This window comes from Engystomops pustulosus, chromosome 1, assembly GCF_040894005.1.
Source record: "Engystomops pustulosus chromosome 1, aEngPut4.maternal, whole genome shotgun sequence".
NCBI classification, from domain to species: Eukaryota; Metazoa; Chordata; class Amphibia; order Anura; family Leptodactylidae; genus Engystomops; species Engystomops pustulosus.
Window position 1 is genome coordinate 199,982,886 of NC_092411.1, and position 15,637 is coordinate 199,998,522.

Here is a 15,637-nt window from a genome sequence, read left to right on the forward strand (position 1 = left end):
ATTGTTTCTCTGTGCTAATTAAAGGGGTATTCCCATTTAGGCATTCACATTTAATGTAATTCATTTGACATATGTAAACATTTCTTCAATTGGATGTTGTTTAAAAAATGTCCCTGTGTGAAGATAATTTCTCATAAATGTTGCCATGTTGTCCCTTAGAAATGAGATGGCTTCCTCGGTTACGACCACCTCACATTTTGGCAGCAGTGGCCAGACATGCACTATTGAGCCCTGCCTGACCACATGGATTCAGCGATCATTACTACAGGACAACTGTGGGACATGCAGTAATACCCGGATATTTCATAAACCTTTTGTTTCTTTGTGCAATACCTCTAGTAGAGGTGGCCGTATCCAAGGAGTAAGTCCTTAATAACATCTAATTGAAGAAATATTTATGTATGGCAGATTATCATTCAATCTACATTAAAAATAATGAAATTTAATTGGTGATATGAAGTGAACTCTATTCCTAAAACTAGATTGCATAATAATATTGCTGGCTTTATTTCCAGTTCTCTAAGGCTGAGTTCACACTACCATTCAGATTTCCGTTTCTAGCGTCCACTTAAAAAAGTATGGAACTGCAATTGGATGGATCCATTACAAATCTCATTGAAAACAATGCAATTTTAATGTCATCCGTTGTTATCTGTTAGACAATCATCTGTTTTTCTTCTGTTTTTTGGACGGAAAGAATGACAGAGTTTGAAAAACTTCTGTCCGTTAAAAAAAAAAAAGATTCAAAATGGATGATGCCTAACTGACCATAACCAATTACATTATCTTTTACATTGTAGTCAATGGGGATGGATAGTAAGTGTAATTTTTTTACATTTTTTTTACATAAAGAAATAGACAGTTATTGATTGAAAGAAATAGTTAACATTAATATTTATAGATAGTAAAATAGATAATGGATAGATTACAGATAAATGTGTGGTATAAAGATAAGTAGGCAGATCAATAAGTAGATAGGTAGACAGAACATCTGGATCAATAGGTAGGTAGTAATGATATATCTGTAGATGATATTTATAAGGGATAGATAGACAAATAGATAGATTTGAGAGATGGATACATATACAGATAAAGAAGCTATAGATTGATGTCTTGAAAGTGAAAGTAAATAGTTTGAACTGTTAACGGACACTGCCATCCGTTATGTTCAGTTTCTTTTTGTAACTGAGGTAAATAATTGGAAATCCTTATTATTGTGTGAACTTAGCCTAATTTACTATAGTGAAAATAATAGCTGAACAGAGTCTCAGATGCAAGAGGAATCTCTTATAATAAACTGTTTTTACTTAAATCACATAGGGAAGCATTCATTATTTTTGGCATTAGGTGTTGTTCATGTTATATTCTGTTGTAAGGCATTAATGTATTTGGGGCACTGTAAAAAGAACAAATGAATGTCAGAATTGTGAAACTGCAAGAAGGGGTTTAGAAGTTGTTAGAATTTGTTTTTGTTTATCTAATTTTGTGCCAAATTGAGCAAAAAGAAAGGTGTGAGTGTCGGAAAAGAAGCTAAATTGCGCTGACACATCATAAATATGGTTCACATTTCGCAAACCGCAAAAAAAATAAAAAAATACAAGACAAACCCAAAAAAATGGTGCAAAGCCAATAATGAATCCTCCTCATAGTGTTAAAGCCACTGTAAACGTTTAGAAAAAATTTTTTTAGTCCTATCATAAGGAATGACCAATGACCTGCTTATCATGGTAAACAGATCCTAGTTGAGGTGTAATGTCATCAAGTTTTCCATAACAACAGTGTGAATTTCTCTTTACGTTAATTTCGATCTCAGTCTGTTATTGTGACTATATACTTCATTTCAGCTCCCAGTGAAACAGACTTCTCAGAATATACTCCCTCAGAACATATACATATTTGCATGTCAACATGTATATCCACATATACTCATTTATGCACTGATATATTTATGCACTATTCATACATTTATACACTTACTCAGATCTGTCCCAGTAGCTGCTCACCACATGGAGGAAGGACACGGCAGGAATTAGAGATGAGAGATCCTATTCCACCCATTCCGCTGTCCCCTCTCTCTCCCCCGACATTTTTTAATTAGAGCTGCCAATTCATGCTGTCTACTGTGGAAGATGTGCACTGTTATAGAAGATATTATACCGTAAGATGTGCCTGTATATAATGGTGCACATTCTCCATTCTTTAGTGTGTCAGGTTGGATGTCTCTGTAGGTACACTTCTGTGTTAATACACAGTTGCCGTGGTGTGCAGATGCCTATTCGATCTTCCTCAGATTTAGACAATGTAATGCTAGGCTTGTAGCAGAGACTGCAGGTTGCTTAATGTTTGGACACTGTCATGAAGATGCTCCTGCCCACTAAAATTAATCGACTGTTTGCTCCAAGCTAAAAACAGTACATATATTATGACATGCATGCAAGGATGTGTTCAAAATAAACATGTTCTGTTTTAGACAGACTGTACGGGTATTTATGAATTGAATGAGGAGACATGTACTTGAAAATTGTAGCATTTTTCTGACACTTTATTATTTATTGGAGCTACGCAAACTACTTATAGGGGGTTTACATCTATTAATTATTGCAAGAAGAGCTATGTATTTTTCCGATATTCTTTGTGTTTTATTCCTCATCATTTACAATAACTCCTGTATGTCTGCTGTTGGTGAATGGATACCCTCTTGTTTACTTCAGCAGTCACACAGAGACCCCTAGTAGCTTCTCCACATATGAACACACAAGTATTATAAAGGAAACCTGTAGGTTGGGGGGCCTGTTTTTTTAATGGGAGGCCAAAAACGTACATCTCCTAAAGAGTTACACGTCTGTATAGAGAGGATAAATACCATTCATATACATTTATTGCTAAGCCTAAATAAGTTCATGTTGTACTAGGTTAAGCGACTATCAACTCTGGTGCTAAAAGGCCAATTCCTGATACATGCCCCCGTACATGGCTCACTGTTGATGTTCTGGACTCCCATGTTAATGGCAGAAGGTTCAGTTCACCTTACCAATCATAATAAAATATAATGATTGTTATGGGTTATAGGTAGGAATGAGCAGACCCATTAAGGTTTGGGTTCGGGCCAACTTTGGAAGGTTCTGTTACCCGAACCAGAATTCTCACTACCACTGGTAATACATGATTGGTACTGTGACGGATCACAGGGGTTACAATTTAAATGCCGCCTGGTAAAATGTCACCATGTTGGCGCCGCCAGTATTTTTAAATGACACTGGCCGCTTTGCCAGTAACATTTTTAGAGTTAATACCTGAAATCAGTGACAGTGTGTTAATACCAAGGGGCTGAGACGAACATTAGATTCGACCGAATTGAATCATGACGAATCACGTTAAAAAACAGGTATTCCCTGGCTGCAGAGAGCCTGTAGGGTGTTGTAGAACGTTGTGCCATGCTCAAATATCCTTAGGGAGCATGGTTTCGTCTTCAAACAATGCTGTGTTTTAGTATGACACACACATGACAGCCGCCGCTCTTAGAATCGCTTCACTCTTCAATCCATGGGCACTTACAGAGGCCAACTTGACCAAATAAGTGAAAGGGAACGCAGCCCAACAAGGTAACGTCTGTGCCAACTTGAAAGGACTGATCTGAGGGACAAGATCCCACTATAACATCAAAGAGTGAAATCTTTTTACACTGACATCAGATGATTCCATAGATTATGACAGAATCTGTTCTGTTAAACGTGGATACATGTAGAAACCCCCCCAAAAAATGGAGAGGGTGTCGGCAGTAATTTTGCATTGACTTCACTGATCATTTTGCCCTTCATTCCATCCGTCAGTGTCCACTTTCAATCGGTCAATAATCCATCATCAGTATTGCTAAAGCCAAAAATAAACAAGAGTGGATTCAAAACAGGGATAACCAGTAAATGGGATATTCGCATGTCCTCTGTGTTCTGTATCCACTCCTGCTTCTGGCTATCAATCCTTAGGCTTTTTATTCCTTCTGACAGATGAAATGAAGGGGAAAAGCAAATAGTGACAACTTCATAGAGTGGTGGAGGGTAAAAACAGCATTATGGAAGGTGTGGAGGTGGCAGCAACCTGGTAGGCCACAGAGTGGCACAATGACAGAATGTGGAGGTGGTAGCAGAATGGTAAGCCACAGAGTGGCACAATGATAGAGTGTGGAGGTGGCGGCAGCAGCAGCAGGAGACCACAGAGTGGCAAAATGACAGAGTGTGGAGATGGCAGCAGAAGCATGAGGTCAGAGAGTGGCACAATGACAAATTGTGTAGCTGGTGGCAACATGGGAGGCCACAGAGTGGCACAATGACAGAGTGTGGAGGTGGCAGCATCATAAGCAGCAGCAGGAGGTCAGAGAGTGGCACAATAACAAATTATTTAGCTGGCAGCAACATGGGAGGCCACAGAGTGGCACAATGCTCATAGGCAGTGGCCAACTGTCTGCACAGTATTTCTCTAAAGTATGCCAGTTGTTTCTCAGCAGCTGGAAAAAAGTCACCCATTTTTGACTGGTAGCAAGGGTCCAAGAGGGTGGAGAGCCAAAAGTAATCCCTATGTCGGATGTTGACTATTCAGCTGTCACTAGTTGGAGCACAGGATGCTGCTTTAACCTATCTGCGCAAGTGACCCTGAGGCACTCCCGGCCTCCATCTCCACTGTATACTGCCACGGTGCTTCTGGGTCATCTGCTCCTCCTCTTTTGTGCTCCACTCTTTGCTGAGCGGAAAAACCACTGATTTTACCAGACTCTGCTTGTGCTCCCATGTCCTCCTCCTCCAGTTCAGGCCCCACCGGATTCATGTGGCCATGAGATGTAGTAGCCACTTCTCCAGTGCCCTGACCAGACAGATTTTGCAGCATGAGTTCCAAGACATGGAGCAGTGGAATGACGTTATTCATCCAGCAGTCCTGGCGACTGACAAATAATGTGACCTCTTTAAAGGGCCTGAGCAAACGGCAGGAGTCACGCATGAGTTGCCAGTGGCTGACATCAAAGTTACACAGGGGAGTACTTGGGTCCGCTTGCATCATCAAAAAATCATTAATGGCTTTTCTCTGTTCATACAGGCAGTCTAACTTATGGAGGCTGCATATCAGACTATGTTGGGAGAGGCCGTTCTGCGGCTGCAACTTGAGGAGGGTGTGCTTGGCTTTGTAAGAATGGCTGAAGTGCATGCACAGTTTCCTGGCCATTTTTAGAATGTCTTGCAGATGGGTAGAAGACTTGAGGAACATGTTGACAACCAGATTGAACATGTGCGCCATGCAGGTCGCATGGACCATCCCTCCTTGGTGCAGCACAGATACCATGTTCATCCCATTATCTGTCACCATGGTTCCGGTTTTCAGTCGTCGTGGAGCCACAGATTGATTTCTTCTTGCATGGCGCGGACCAGTTCCTCCCCTGTGTGTGCGGCGTCTCCTGTTCAAGTTGTTGGTGTGGCTAGGTGGGAAGCACATTCACCCAGTGGGCCGTAGAGGACATGTACTGGCCCTAACCATAGTTGCAGCACCTGGGAAGAACAGATAAGCTCAAGTCCACGACTTGGAAAGGGAGGGACTGCAGCACCAACAACTTGGACAGGAGCACGGTCAGCTTCTGAACCTTAGAATGGCTGGACGCATACAGTTGTCTCTTTGTAATCACCTCTTTCAACGCCTGCTCGTGCCATGCGTAGCGAGGAGCAAGAGGATCTGGACTGGGAGATGACTTCAAAGACAAACAGCTCTCTTCGACAGAGGTGCTGATGTCTTGACTGGCTGAAATAGCATGTGTGTCACTAGATGCTGCTGCTGTTGCAGGATGGCCCTCCACAACTGAGCTACGTTTCTTCCAGGCCATTGGATGGTGACGCTGCATGTGTTGATGCAGGACCATGGTGCCAACGTTAGCTCCCTGGCAATGCTTCAATTTCTGCCCGCAGATTCTACATATACACATGTTCAGTTCCTCTGCTGTCTTAACAAAATACTGCCACACCGCTGAGGTGGTGACATTACTGCCAACACTCTGCACTGAATGATTACTAATGCAGCTGCCTCGCTGAGCCCCTGTGCCACTGCTTACTTGGACCCTCGAAGCAGGGTTTGTACCCCGCGGCCATTTGGCTCCCTTCCTTGCACTGCTGCCACCCTGCTGACTCACGGCCACAGTAGCGACTTGCTGCTTGCTTCGCTGCCTGACGCGCAAGCTGACACCCTCCTCTCCCGACGATGATGATGAATCCCTGGCTTTACCCGGCTCCCAAGTGCGATTGGTTACATCATCATCGATTTGTGTTTCCCTGTCACTGCTATTCACCTCAATGGTCTCAGTATGCACAGCCCGACTACTTGCAAAGGCAACATAACATACCGTGCCACTCTCCACATCTCTACTTTCCCGCCTACTACACAAAGCAGAGGATGTCTGCCTCATCTCTTCACTGCCAAGAAGCTGTTGACTGTCCTGAAAGAATTCATCTTCGCTGTATAGTGGCGCTGACCACCTAGTAGATCTCTGGCTGAGGGAAATTAACAGGACAGAGTCAGGTTGAGGATAGGTGAGTGCCACTGACCTGCTTCTGGGCCATGCCAACTAAGGGTTGTATCTGACGAACCTACAGACTCTTGGCTGGGGTTGTCAGATGTAGTTTGGGAGGAAGTGGATGACCTAGTCAACCAATTTGACACATATTTCTTCCTATTCACTTCAGCAACAAAAAAACCCTGCAATTTGGGGTATACAGATACCCAAAAACAGACATCCTGGGATTTGAGCAAAAATTACTAGAGGCAACAACGTGGATTTGACATGTATTTCTCCCTATTCACTTCAGCAACAAAAGAAGAACTGCTATTTGGGGTATACAGATCCCCCAAAACGGACACCCTGGGATTGGAGCAGAAATCACTAGAGAATATATGTGGATTTTAACAAAAATTTCTTCCTATTCACATCAAAAACAAAAAAAACCCTGAAATTTGAGGTATACAGATCCCCCAAAACGGACATCCAGGGATTGGAGCAAAAATCACTCCAGCAACTACATGGATTTAACATGTATTTCTTCCTATTCACTTCAGCAACAACAAAAAAACTGCTATTTGGGGTATACAGATCTCCCAAAACAGACACCCTGGGATTGGAGCAGAAATCACTACAGAAACTATGTGGATTTTGCACAGATTTCTTCCTGTTCACTTCAGCAACAACAAAAAACCCTGCAATTTGGGGTACACAGATCCCCCCCAAAAAACGGACACCCTGGGATTTGAGAAGATATCACTACAAAAACTATGTGGATTTTACACAGATTTCTTCTTATTCACTTTAGCAACAAAAAAACCCCTGGGATTGGAGCAAAAATCCCAGCAACTATGTGGATTTGATACATATTTCTTCCTATACACTTCAGCAACAAATAAAAATGCTATTTGGGCTATACAGATCCCCGAAAACAAACACCCTGGGATTTGAGCAAAAATAACTCCAGCAACAACGTGGATTTGACACGTATTTCTTCCTATTCACTTCAGCAACAAAAGAAGAACTGCTATTTGGGGTATACAGATCCTCCAAAAAGGACACCCTGGGATTGGAGCAGTAATCACTACAGAAACTATGTGGATTTTACACAGATTTCTTCCTATTCACTTCAGCAACAAAAAGAACTGCTATTGGGGGTACACAGATCCCCCCAAAATGGACACCCTGGGATTTGAGAAGATATCACTACAGAAAATATGTGGATTTTACACAGATTTCTTCCTATTCACTTCAGCAACAAAAAAGAACTGCTACTTGGGGTATACAGATCCCTTAAAATGAACACCCTGGGATTGGAGCAGAAATTGCTACAGCACAGTACAAACAGCTAGATGCTGGAGACAGCAAATGCACTGTTAAATGCCACGATTGGACATAGCCATCTGTTTTTATAGGGCTGTATGACATTACATAAGCCTGCCGGTCGCTGATTGGCTTACAGGTCTGTGCACATGTGTTCGAGGGTGTTCCATTCTCCTTCCCAGAGTTCTCTGCCCCATGTAACATGTTGTGCTCATGCCCATTTTGGTAATGAAGGAGAAAAAAAGCACTTTCGTTCCCACGAATCACCATAAACTTTGGATCTGTGACGAATCTAATTTTCCTTGAAATTCGGACTGAATTCCACTTCGTTCGAATCGATTCGCTAGTCACTTTCTTTGTCTCTCCCATGTATCTTGTCTCATGTATTGGAAATGCCAGCTTAGGACTATATAAAAGCTATGCATCCAAGCCACCCATGGCATACTTCATAGATCTAAACTATGAATTTATGTTCAGGGCTCGGGTGTCAAGTACCAAGAGATTTGGTGTCCGAAAGCCAAAAAAAAGGTAATGAGCAGTTGAATAAATGTGCCATCCTCATGTTTAGTTTGCTAGATTTGTAAATTCTTGCTAGGGAATTTGCTAACTACAGTGGTAGCAGCCATAGCAACTTCTATGGGGCCCACAGTGTCAGGAGGACCCGACATCTGACCTGAAACACTAAATATTGGAGGATGTGCTCCATTATATATATTATGCTGCACATTGTACAGGATGCTATATAACATTTCACATGTTCCACAGTACACAGCATACACAGCTCAGATAAGAAATGTCGGGGGAGAGTGAGGGGACAGCAGAATTAATAGGAATGAATAGGGATCTCTTATCTCTAATTCCTGCCATGAACTTCACCCATATAGTCAGCAGCTATTGGGACAGATATGTGTAAGTGTATAAATGTATATTTCAGAGCATAAATATGTGTGGATAAGTGTAAGAGTGTATAAATGTGTGAGTATACAAATATGTATATTTTCTAAGGGGGTTGGGGGACCCCCTCTAACATGACAAAGGAAGCGGGATTAGGTAGATATTCAAAAAGAGCATGCCAGCATCCACCCAGGGTTAGACTAAGGATGTGCTTTGGTCAAATGTCCCCAATTTTGTCAGGTCTCCTCATTTACTCTATTGCCAACCCAATAAGTAAGTGGTCTGTTCTTTCTTTATGTTTCCTTTTGTTTTGCTGACTACTTGCTTTTATGTATGTCTTGTTCATTACATCCTTTTTTGTAACTAGTAGGAACTTTACCTTCGCATTAAACTGTCATCTGCTAAATGTGTTCCTTGTAGCTCTAGATACATTCCCATACCTCCACTTCATGGTAATTGTTAGCTTGTGTTCTGCTGTAGCAGTGTGTGTCTGGGAGTAATTTAACTGTACCTAGAGTAGTGTGTTCTTGAACTAGTCCTGCAGTAGGAATCTTGTAGGCCACAAGATAGGGTGGCGGCAGCAATAATTAGTGTATGTGACTGTATTGGTGAGAAAGTGACATTTTGCAGTCGCATTCCTTGTCATGTGTACAGTGGGTGACATAGTGTATTGTTTGTCCTGTATTGTTTGTACTGTGTGTAATGTTCTGCGACAATGATGTTAAATAATTTAATACCAGAGCTGATCCTCCCTGAGATGGGAATTTACTTATATGATCAGGTGATAGGATTCCAAAAGGGCTTGTACTTGATGACCTAAGCTTGTGGCTGGTTCCTATTCTGCTAAGGAAATCCCCAGCAACATGATATTTTGTCAGAGGATTCCCTAGTGCAGGAACCCCAGCAGCCAGAAATCTACTCTGAACTATGCTGGGGATTCCCGAAAGCAGCAGAGAGCCCTATACAGTTAGGTATCTGTCTCTCTGCTAGATCTCTATATAGTACCAAAAATGACATGCAATGACAGCATGCAATGCGCACAAGGAGAGCTCTGAATGCCACCTATGGCAAGAATGGCAAATGTTTAGCCACTAATGGTTGAGATTATTCTTAAATATCTGCTACTACTTATTAAAAAGCCCACCTTAAAAAGCCATACATCTTGTTAGACAAGGTGAAAAATTGGTTTCACAGAATTAATAATGTGGTATAAGGCATGTACACCTCCTGTTTGGAATGAATGATGCCAGAATTCTGACTTTTTTTTTTTTTTTACAAATAAATCTTTCCTGATGTGTTTATGCTTCCTTTTGCCCTATTGAAAGGGAAAAGTAACCTTTGATGTAAAGATCAAAACGGCATTGGCTGTTTCTGGTGTGATCCTGCTATATAATAAGATCCATTATTTTCTTAAACTTATAGTTATCTGCTTCTTTTCACGTTAGGAATGAAGAAAGGTACGGTAAGTTTTTGCCTTGAAATTAGTACTAATTTTTCTTAACACTTGGCCAGGTAGAAACTTTTGTGAAAAAAATCCACAGTGGGATCTTCTTTCAACTATTTACACGGTCATATCCCAGTGTTTTGCAGTAGAAGAAAGCCTTTGCTGAAATCCCAGCTAACATGTATTATCAATAATTGAGTGGAAGGACACTCATGCTTGTTCACAAGTGTTATTTTACATTTAGATATTAAGTGATGTGGAGCAAGAAGCAGTCTACAAGAATATGTGTTTTCAAAGAAGCAACTCATTGACTTCAAGTCAAAAACAAGAACCAAAGGGACAGCTTCTTCTAAAGGCATGGAGCTGCAATGCTTTACCTGAAGATAAGGTATATATTTATATATATGCAGCAGTTACGTAAATGCTTATGTGTTGGATTCAACTCTTTAGTACTAAGGAGAAAACGAGTTACATTTACAACATTGCTAGAAAGATACCTTAGAGATTTCATCCAAGGTGACAAAAGCATGTGATAGCATCATACAATTTGTGTCTGGACATACTTCTGCCTCACTTTTCATACACCTAGGTGATTCTTTTGAACTGAGATCTGAGGGATGCATAAAACAAAAACAAGGTATTTCATGGAATACAATTACAAATTTCTCTCCCAGATGAATAGCAATCGTTCATTCTTGGTGTGAACCAAACTCATTTTCTCATTGAAGTGGACATCTATTAGGAGGCTCCATTCTGAGCCTTTGTTGCAGATTTTCTTCAGTAGCTATAAATAATAGCACAGCTTTTCTTTCTATGAAATGACAGATCCCATGTCACTGAAGGATCCAGCACCCACTTTGTACTGGTATGGTCTAATAGACATCAACACAGTCTGACAGACCCAATTAGTTTTCACTGGCAAATAACTTTAGTGCAAAAACACAATAAAATATCAACAGTGCAAACAGAAGTTTATTTCAATCAGGGGTTCCAAATCTTTGAATAGCAAGCCAAACCAAGAAAACCTTCGAGGGGATACCTATGGAGAAACGTTACCAGAGTAACTATGATATAGGTGACCATTTTAGGTTCTTAAAGTTTACTTACCTGGTAAAGCTTATTAGGGGCCAACAGCTCTAATGGTATTCCAACAGACCCCATTATAGTGTGTATAGGGTATGATAAAAGGTGTTTGGCTTCCCCGTATAACAAGTGTACCATAGCTTTATAGTTTCCAAATAAAGACAGAACATGGTACTGTAATAATCCATTGAAAGATGAATATACTGTGGTCATATATGTATGCACAGGATATTGTTAACAACAGTACAGATACAGGAAATTAAAAAGGCTTATCTATCAAGACCTCCATTTTCAAGGCAAGTGTGACTTTCAGGGTTGAGACACATATCTATCAGATATGTAAGACATATAGGTGGGCATTAATTAATAGTGTTGCCTGGTCCATTATTTGGCCACACCAACTGTGCGGTAAGTAAGACAGTGATGTTAGATTGTGGCGCAAGGGATTAATTGATTGGTGCATTGGAAAGCCATTAATAGATGCCCCCCATATTGTGGAAAAGTCAGGCATACCTAAAATGGGAAAACCCCTTTAGGATTTTTTTTTTGTCCAAAAAGATTTAAAATCTGAATCTAAAATAATATTTATTCATATCCAACAGCTTCCAGTTTTATATGTCCTGTCTGAAAAGAATTTTTTTATTGACAATTATTCAAGCCGAATTAAGCCAATCTGGCATGAATATTGAGTATGGACAAATTTCTCTTTGTTTCCATAGCACATGTGAACATGTTCTTCCTATACGGTGATATATTTGTTACTTAAATGGTTCTCAATCTCCCAATCCTACCCATAACGGAGACACTGGGGCACGTATCATTGTATTTCTACTGCCTCATTTCAAAGTTGTCTGCTTTTGACACACTTGTGCCTTCTTATGTATCTCAGTTTGATATATTAGAACATGTAATTTCTTTTGGTGGTGTGATTGTGCACATTTAGTTTATTTTTTTGCTAATTTTTAGGCAATGGGTTTTGTACATTTTGTAGTATGGGTTAGTTGTAGTTTGAATTTTGTCTAAAAAGTCTCTAATTTGCACAGAATAGGCGTGCAGTTGCAAATGCAAAAACATCTGTCTTGTAAAGAAGCATTAGGAACACTGCAACACACACCAGCAAACTTCTTAAGACCCTAGCGTAGGCACAAAAATATTAGCAAATACTCCCAAAAGGGGGCAAAAAAATGAAAACAAATATACAAAAGGGAATAAGTGAAAATAAACCTACATGTCCCCCATTATGTGTCATCCCAATGTTGCTGAATATACACCACACATATACAGAAGGTTGTGTCAGAAGTGTAAGAAAACCATTATTTAAAATGTTCTTCATTTTTTTCATTGCAGCCAATTGGTAAGATCAACAAAGTTATTTTTTCGGCCCAGTAATGAACACTCTTCACCCCCATCTTGACAGGGAAAAAAACTGACATTTTTGGTAATTTTGGTATACTAATGGGAAAAACTGAAATATCACATGATCATAAGTATTCAGACCCTTTGCTCAGTATTGACTAGAAGCACCTTTTGAGCTAGTACAGCCAAAAGTCTTCTGGGAAATGATGCAACAAGTTTTCCACACCTGAATTTGGGGATCCCCTGCCTTCTTCCTTGCAGATCCTCTCCAGTTCCCTCAGACTGGATGGTGAACATTGGTAGACAGCCATTTTTAAGTCTCCCCAGAGATGCTCAATTTGGTTTACATCAGGGTCTTGACTGGGGCAATAAAGAATGGTCACAGTTGTTCTGAATACACTGCCTTGTTTTTTAGCTGAGTGTTTATGGGCATTGTCTTGTTGTCTTTACTTCAATTGCAACTAGTCATCATGTGCCTACAGCTGAAAAACACCCCCATAGCATGATGCTGCCACCACCATGTGTCACTGGTGGGATTGTATTTAGCAGGTGATGAGCAGTGCCTGGTTTTCTCCACATATACCACACTAAAAAGTTCAATCTTTGTCTCATCTTATTTCTTAAAGTATGAGAGACCTTCATGTGTTTTTTGTAAACAGTATACAGGCTTTCATATGTCTTACACTGATAAGAGGCTTCTGTCAGCACTCTCTGCCGTAAAGCCCCAACTGGTGGAGCACTGCAGTGGTAGTCGACTTTTTGTGGAATGTTCTCCCATCTGCATACTGTATCTCTGAAGCTCAGCCACAGTAATATTGGGGTTATTTACCTCTATCACTAAGGCTCTTCTCCCACAATTGCTTAGTTGGACAGCTGTGGTCATCCCAAACATTTTCATTTAAGGATTATTGAGGCCACTGTGCTCTTAGAAATCTTGAGTGCTGCAGAAATTAATTTGTAACATTGGCCAGATCTCTGTCTTGCCACAATTCTGTCTTTGAGCTCCTTGGGCAGTTTGTTAAGCCCCATAATTTTCATGTACTCTGACATGCACTGTGAAGTCTTACATAGACAGGTGTGTGCCTGGTGTTAGTATGACCATCTGAAAGAGGATCAGAAGGAAATAGACATCATATGAGTTAAAAATGAGTGTCACAGAAAAGGGTCTGAATACTTTTTATTGTTCAATAGATTAGCAAAAATATTAAAATGGTGTGCAGAATGTACATTAATGAGCAAGAAAAAGAACTTTTTTGATCTTACCAATTGCCTGCAATGAGTCAAAGAGTGAAAATTTTAAAGAGGTCTGAATAATTTCTGTACCCTTCAAACTTTTAAAACAGCTTTTTCTCTATATTATTATATGTAATACATTTTATTGTGTGTCTTCATTTTGTTTTATTTGAGTAACAATTATTTAGAAAAAGCTGCTATGTCTTGTGTCAAAATAGTTTGACTTATGTTTCTGCAACTTAGATTGTACCAAGCATACATATGCTACACCAGCCACTTAAGAGATCCGGAAAAAGAAACCCACAAGAGATTCTTCTATCAAATTCACTCAACACAGTTTCTTATCCACTTGGCCTTCAATCTATGGTTAAAGACAATATAGTCAGTAATCCAAAACTGACGGATAGTGATGTGAGTTGCAATCTAGACTGGATCATTCATGCAACAATTCCACGTATTGTCATTATCCCAACTTCAGAAAGTAGCATCTCTGAAGGGCAGGAGCAGACTGACACTGACTGTGATGAAAGAAGTGTAAAAGATTTGGATGATGATTTCTTCAACTTTAAGATTGACACAAGTTTATTGGACTTTGAAGGACTGTCATCAACTGCAGATCTTTTTGAAGTGGTTGAGAAGTTTTTGTCATAAAACAAGTAGAGAAGATAGATTTCAAATTCCATGTCTGTTATATATTGTCCATATGCAACAGCTTAAACAGTGTTAAAATAATTTTGATAGAACTGCACAGAAAGTAGTGTTTAGGCCATGATTGGACTGAACTGTAATAATAGAATTACACGGCAAGCAGAATTTGGTATATAAGCAGTAGCAGTAGTACAATTCCCCATTCATGTTGATAGTTTTGATGTGATACATCTCTATCTGACAGTCACATCATTATATAGCCACACAGTTTCTGTCATCAAAGATCCTGACAACCCAAGCAACTGTAGTTGACTTTTTGCATTCAGAAACCAACATAAAATGTGTATATTATTATATTCCAAACTGCATAAGAAAATAATAGAAGATTTTATGATTTAAGACTTGGGAAAAAAAACACTGACATATTTGCTATAGAGGAAAGTAAAGGAGTATTTTATGAATTCATACTTGGAAAAATATTCACTGCCAGATTTGAAGACATGAGTGCAAATACAAAGTGCAAAGTGATTATCAGTCACCAATGTCTATTATGCTCCCAATATTATTCTTACTTTTACAGCACTGTCCATTTAAACATAGTTAACAAATATATATTAAAAAAAAAACAAGCACTAGTGATATAAGTTAATATAAGAGGATTCCCGATGGAGGGCTAGGATGTATTTCACTGTGTACTCACATGGTAGGATCCATCCTCCTTTTCCTCTATGAAATAAAAGGGGTTATGCAGGAAAAATGAATGCTCACTATTAACCCCTTAACGCTCTGCGCCGTAGCTCTACGGCGCAGAGGTATAAGGGATGTATGAAGAGGGCTCACGGGCTGAGTCCTCTTCATACAAAGGTGGGGGTTTTTGCATAATGCATAAAACCCCCACCGCTAATAACCGCGGTCGGTGCTAGCACCGATCGCGGCTATTAACCCCCCCGTTGCCGCCGGCAAAGTCGCCGGCGGCATTTAAAAGACGGCGGCGCGCGGGCGCCGCCATCTTTTTTTCGATCGCCACGCCCCCGAACGTCATCGGGGGGGCGGCGATCGGTTGCCATGGTAGCCTCATGTCTTCTTTTGACACGAGGCTATCTGGCGGCTGCAGATTCGTTACAATGAGC

At 40.3% G+C, this 15,637-nt stretch overlaps 1 protein-coding gene across 3 annotated transcripts in view; it reads left to right on the forward strand.

Moving 5' to 3' along the window:
* The window catches only part of LOC140070862 (melanopsin-B-like), a 73,873-nt gene extending 59,186 nt beyond the window's left edge, over nt 1-14,687 (forward strand). For 2 of the 3 annotated variants that reach the window (XM_072117873.1, XM_072117881.1), the window contains 2 exons: nt 10,432-10,575; nt 14,103-14,687. In XM_072117873.1, coding sequence (XP_071973974.1) covers nt 10,432-10,575; nt 14,103-14,510 — 552 coding nt within the window. In that variant the 3' untranslated portion in view covers nt 14,511-14,687. Of the gene's footprint in view, nt 1-10,165; nt 10,206-10,431; nt 10,576-14,102 lie in introns of those variants that run through there. The other variant, XM_072117890.1, reaches the window with a different exon arrangement.
* The last annotated feature ends 950 nt before the right edge of the window (nt 14,688-15,637 follow it).